This window comes from Varanus komodoensis, unplaced genomic scaffold (assembly GCF_004798865.1).
Source record: "Varanus komodoensis strain SLA01 unplaced genomic scaffold, ASM479886v1 scaffold4, whole genome shotgun sequence".
NCBI lineage: Eukaryota > Metazoa > Chordata > Lepidosauria > Squamata > Varanidae > Varanus > Varanus komodoensis.
In genome coordinates, this window is record NW_025335941.1 from 44,473,501 (window position 1) to 44,479,594 (window position 6,094).

Sequence of the window (6,094 nt, forward strand, 5' to 3'; positions counted from 1 at the left end):
AGGCAACATTAAAAAGGAGGAGCTGCAGTTACCACTGCCACCACTTCCTGGTTTTCTGCCTGTCAAGAGAAGTGGTGATGTCAAAGAATGATAAGAAAAAGGATGAAGAGCAACAGAAGCTGGTGACAATGGCAGTAAATAGGTAGGCTGGGCCTAATGAGGGTGTCTTACCCAAGGATTGTCAAAAACCTGCAACTGGCCTGAGTATGAGCCCATTGCTCCACCTGTTTCCCCCATGATCTAATGTTTGATGGTTTCCTAGAATTTGTACATCGTGCCTCCCATTCTTCCTTGTTTGAAATGCCTCTCCTAAGGCTTTATAACTGGAACTAAGGGAGTGCAGATGCCGTATGTGGGCACTTTAGGCCTTGAATCTTTTGCTTATTGCTTGCCTGGCACTGAAGTGTGGCTTCCGAGCACATCTCCAAAACTAACTGGGTTCTTGGGTTGAAAGGGTTTCAACAGCCCTGACGTACAGAATACCTCTATGGACCCACTGCAATTCTGAACATATTTATCTTAAAAGCACAGAATTATTTATGCAGTTGAAGATCAAACCAAATCTAAACACATTCTACAAAGGTGAATGGTAGATTTAATTGCCTTTCACTTTATGTTTACACTTAAATGTTGCTGGGCTACAGTTCTGCCTAGTGGAGTGCATAACTGTCTTTCCTGTAGGAGTCTCTCCTTCCCTAATATTTCTAACAGCAGAATTATTCAGAAAATAGTCTGGATGTAGTTCTGATATATAATAGTTCTGAAATAAAAGAGTTCATTTGTAATGCAGGTGCCTGCAGCAATAATAATAGTGTTAAAAAAACCCTTTCCCATTACTCAAGTAAATGTACCTCAGAGAGAGCACCAGGAAAATTTAGAAAATCCCAAGGCATAATTTGCATGTGGCCATATGGAACCTAAACATATCTGGGTCTCATCAATGCCTGGACGGGAGACTGCCTTGGTGAGAAGGGACCTTATATGAGTAATGTTAACCATATCCACATGAGCTTGGGGTGGGAGCAACAGCTCTTGAAAATGTATCTGCAGTGAATAAAAGGTTGCCTGTCATACAGGTCATAGCCAAATCATCTCTCTGTACTTTTGTCATTATTCATTGGGTTGGGTTTCAGGGGTTTATGATATGTTACCACAGCCAGTGTTCATCCGTAATACATTGGGTACATCCTTCACAGCCTAACAGTCTATTGTAAACTCTTTCTCAGTCTGTGTATAGCTGGTTTCTACATCAGTGAGGGACTTGGACACACATGCCGCTGGCTGCCAACAGTCATCATGTTTTTGCAAGAAAGCAGCCCCGTAACCAGACTGTGAAGAATTTGCTGAAATCTTGATAGGTATAGAACTTTAACACTGTCTGGTTTGTTAACAAATGACAATCAAACTGCAGAGATGTGATTTGGCTGTGGCCCATAAACCAGGCAAACATTTGTTCATTGTAGATGGACTTTCGGAGCTGTTCCTGTAAGTGGAAAAGGTTTTGGAGAGAGAAATGGAGCAACGTTTTTGCTTCCCAACTTTACCGAAGGCCTCCTCTTATGCACCCCAGCACCATTCATTTTTCTGTTCAAGAAGTCTCCAAAGAAGGGCTACCAATGAATACAGATTTCTGGAGGATAATTCACCACCCCAAACGTTGCTAACAGCATTCTTTGATTGTGCATGTATCATCGAGTTTATAGCCATTACTGCATGTCTGGTTTCACTCCTCCAGAAATAATGTCTCCCACAAATGATGTTCTCTAACAACAAAAAACATTTCTCCTTGTTCAGTTTCAGGTTTGCAGTTCTAGTCATGTTTGGGACTTAGTATAGTCATCCCTCATGTTCTTCTTGAATTGGACCCCCAAATTATGATATCCATGGAGTTGTCCACTCCACTGCTGTAGAGTATGTATATGGTTTTCAGGTAGACTTCTGGAGAACACTCTATACCAAATAGCAGGCATGAAAATCTTTAATGGAGTATTAAATGTTCACAATTTTATACTTTTTTAAATTAACCACAATTGTGAAAAAATTGAGGAAAAATCATATTTTCTAAAAAAAGAAAAAAAGAAAAAAAGGAAGCACACATTTGCAAACTTAACCATTATTTTCTCTTTAGTTTGTGATTTAAAAGTTCTCTTTATATGGCTTAAGGGCCCTTGGAGCGAAACACACACACAACTGGCCACTGTGTTTTCCCACTGATATCAATGAGCTTAGCCAGTCAGTGGATTTGTCTATTTCTATTACTTGTAAACCCACCATCCTAACAGTTTTAGATTATCCTGGAATTGTCTTTTCCCCTGTGGATGATAATTATGTCAGTTGTCTTCCAGCTGCCAATTCAAGTCCAGGCCCAGTTCAAAGCACTAGTACTAACATTCAGAGCCTGAAACAGCTTGGGATCAGGTTATCTGAAGGAACACCTCATCCTACATGTACCTACCTGACTCCAGAGGTCATCTTTGGGTGTACTTCTCTGGGTACCCCTTCCAAAAGAAGTGGGGTGGGTGGCTACCAGGAGGAGGGCCTTTTTAGTTGTGGCACCCCAGCTGTGGAATGAGCTCCTCAAAGAGGTGTGCCTGGCACCTATTTTATATTCTTCTCAACATCAAGTAAAGACCTTTTTATTTCCCCCACATTTTAACAATTTAACTTTTTAACTTTATTTTTAATATTGCATTTCACCCTGTATTGTTGTTATGCTTCTCTGCTGATTCTATGTCTCAATTGTCCATTCAAAACCAAGCCACCCTCAAGCATGTTAAATAATAATAGAGAGCAATATTGCATTGCTGGGAAAATTTATTTCTGCCAGCTGCACCTGAACTCAGAAGCAACATTGGCAGCCCAGGAAAAGAGAAAAGGGCCTGGATTGTATCCCCCTGTGCCTCACCTCTTCTAGCCACTGATTATGCTTGATTGACAGTGGTGGTTCCTAACACTTATGAAATTAACCTTCTTCTTGAGTTAGAATTTCACTGCTGTTCCAAATAGGGCAGAATTTGGATTTCCCCCCTTTTAATAAAAGTACTTTTGATAAGATCTACTATTTGTAGGGTGTTTGGCTATATCTAATCCTTGCAAGGAATTACACATGCAATTATTATTTTTAAAAGTACAACGTAATTTATTCGCAATTGCTTCAGCGATAGGAAGAGTAGCATTTTATTTTTAAATGTCTTTCTTTTCCTGCATGTTTTTAAACTTTTGTGATTTTTATTGCTTAAAGATACCACTTGGAGAAGCTTTCCCTTGTAGGCTCAGGGGGTAAAGCTAATTATAATCCACTGCACGTTCCCAAGCAAAGTAGGATAAGCAAACAAAGGGGGTGGGGGGACAGTGTGTTCTTCGCAGAAACAACATCAAGTGAAATATACTTGCTGAGGAGAGAAAAAGGTGACAGGATCATCGTTAAGAAGCTGAGCTGCTGGCTATGGAAAAATCACATTTCATAGGTCGGAAAAAGGACAGCTTTGGTTCCCTGACAACGGCAAGTAGCTTCCAAAACAATACTAATTAGCAGCCATTCTTGGCCTTGCATAGCAACTAAACTTTTATTCCAAAAATAAATAAAAGCCAGCAGTGTATTTATACATTATGCTCTTTCTCGTCCACTCTTTCTATATATGTATGTTAATATTTACACAAAGGCACACAAAACAGTGCATTTCCCATTTTCCCACCTCTTACCTGCTTAGCGTGTATGTTTCTAACTTCCCTGAAGCAGAACTTGGCCGCACTTTTTTCCTCAGAAGCAACATGGTACCAAAACACCAGCCTCCCAGTTTAAACGGTCGAATTGTGCAATTCCTCAACTGCTCCTGCTTCCCTAAGGCAGCAGCTTGTGCTCAGTTTGCTCCTAAGACTGGAGCCTGCGGGGCAGGTCTGCCTATTCAGACTTTGCTGCGACAGCTCAGGTTACCTCATGCTTTGCGCCTCCCTCAAGCATCCCAGAGAAGGTGATTGGCAATGCCCACGGGAGAACACTCACCACCTTTGCAAAAAACTGCATCACCGTGCAGTGCCTGCGTGGACGCTGCAGAAAATCCAGCAGGGCTGCCACTTATGAATGACCATGTGATTCAGACGGCATTTGTTCTCGAGCACGTCTCAGATGATCATGTGTAAGGCAAGCAGCCGCGGCAAATAGCCTTGTCTGGATTGCAACCCATGCACTCTTGTGGGACACTGATTATCCTGAATTGAGTCCATGGGATAGGCATTGAATGCACTGTGCTCCAATGTTTACAGTCTTACTTGCAGGGATGAGTTCAGACAGTAAACATGGATGACTATTTCTCAGAAACCCTGGCAATTGAGGCACGGGTTTCCACAGGGTCCATCCTTTTTCCTCAGTGTTTAACATCCCTCTGAAGCCACTGCGAGCAGTCATTCGGGGGCAAGCTTAGCGGTAAAAGACAGTATCACCTGAATCCTCTACAAATGTCTGTAAATGAGGCAGAACAATTGTCTTGTAGAGCCCTTGTCTGGAAGCACACTCTGCGTCAGTGCGCGCGCGCAACACAGTTACACAGTGAACACAGCTGATTGCCCAGAAAAGGGAATGGGGAGCCCACACACTCGTGTGCGCGAACGCATATAGAGAGAGCGCCCTAAACTTAAAAACGGGTACAGGTCTTCAAGCCTGAGAGGCAAATCTGGTCCTCCAGGGTCCCCCAGAAAGTCATGCTCCTTCTCCCTGGCCTCACCTCTTCCCCCCAACCACCAATTATTCAGTGTTTCCCCAGTTTATGTGCGGTTTCCCCCAATATAAAATGTTGAAATACCTCTCCTAAGGCTTTTTTTTTGTCAGTAAGAGCTTCAAGCAAAAAAAAAAAAAAAAGATATTGGGATGGCGACATTGGCTTTACCTCACTCATCCCACTCCTTGTCTTCAGCCCCACCCACAATTTTAAAATAGAATTTGTCTGAAAAAGGTCCTGCACGCCTGCCTAAGAGACTTCCCTTGCACAATATAATGTGCAAACATTTTACATATATATTTTCAAAATAAGTTTTATCCATCCATCTTGTACTTAAAGATCTTGTGACTTCGGGGCAGTCAACTGAGCAAACAAAAACAAAAACCAGCGTTCTTCTAAAACTGTTTTTGTGTACTGTAGGCTCTGTATCTATCCTGAAATTTTGTCAGCTTCTTATCTAGGAACAACCCTGACATATGCAAAGTAAATGCGAATTGCTCAGAGATTTCATTCATGGTGCAATGAGGAAACAAGTTCTTTTAACACTAAAGACTCCCATTATAGAAAAAGCTTTGCAGCTAGCCTTCTGATTGTTTAGGTTTCTTACATAAGGGCACATCTATGATGTATGCAATTTCCATACAATTTTCCCACAAAAAACACTGAGGTGGGGGAGTGGATTCTTTTTTCTTTTTTTTGAAAGCCGCTCAAACTTTATGTTCTTGCACAAATATCCTTACACCTAGCTTTCTGAAATTTGGGAACTGCCATCCCCTCAGAAAGGGCAGCTGTACCTGTAGTTTTCATACTATTTTGCCAAAAAATTGAATGGTTATATGAAGTTTCCTTTTCAAAATAAGATTTAAAGATTACTTGCAGAAAATACCTGCAGCTATTCACTTGAAATTTGACAGTATTCATCCCTCTCAGAAAGGACTGGTACACCTGAAATTTAATAAAATTCTGTAGAAAAGCAAGCATGTTGCAGTTGTATGTGAATTTCCTAATGAGGAGACAGAAAAGTTCACCTTTTCTAGAGCTAGATTCTGATTCAGCCCCAAGTCAAAGCAGCTGGCCTCCAATGCAGCCCTATCGAAGTTGGCCAGATTCTGAATTACTGAAGTTAGAACTGTGTCTTATAGTTAATGAACACCCTAACAACAGAGAAGGGGGATCAAGAAAAATTTTGGAATCTTCCTTTTTACCAGAGAAAAGCCATTGAATTCATACTGTCTTAGTCTATTCATTTCTCTTCTACTGTTGAAACAGGGATGGATAATTTTTGCACATCCACTTTGCACATTCTCTTCCCTGTGTCATAAGCAAATGCGCAAAACAGCTATCATTAATCCAGAAAGCCCTGTTCTGTTTTGTGAAAT

The 6,094-nt window shown here is 41.2% G+C and overlaps 1 protein-coding gene across 5 annotated transcripts in view; it reads right to left on the bottom strand.

The window, feature by feature from the left end:
* The window catches only part of LOC123029058 (WD repeat-containing protein 64-like), a 51,159-nt gene extending 47,159 nt beyond the window's left edge, over window positions 1-4,000 (bottom strand). For all 5 annotated transcript variants that reach the window (XM_044441550.1, XM_044441552.1, XM_044441549.1 and 2 more), the window contains exon 1: window positions 3,703-4,000. In XM_044441550.1, coding sequence (XP_044297485.1) covers window positions 3,703-3,773 — 71 coding nt within the window. In that variant the 5' untranslated portion in view covers window positions 3,774-4,000. The remainder of the gene's footprint in view (window positions 1-3,702) is intronic.
* Between the last annotated feature and the right edge of the window lie 2,094 nt (window positions 4,001-6,094).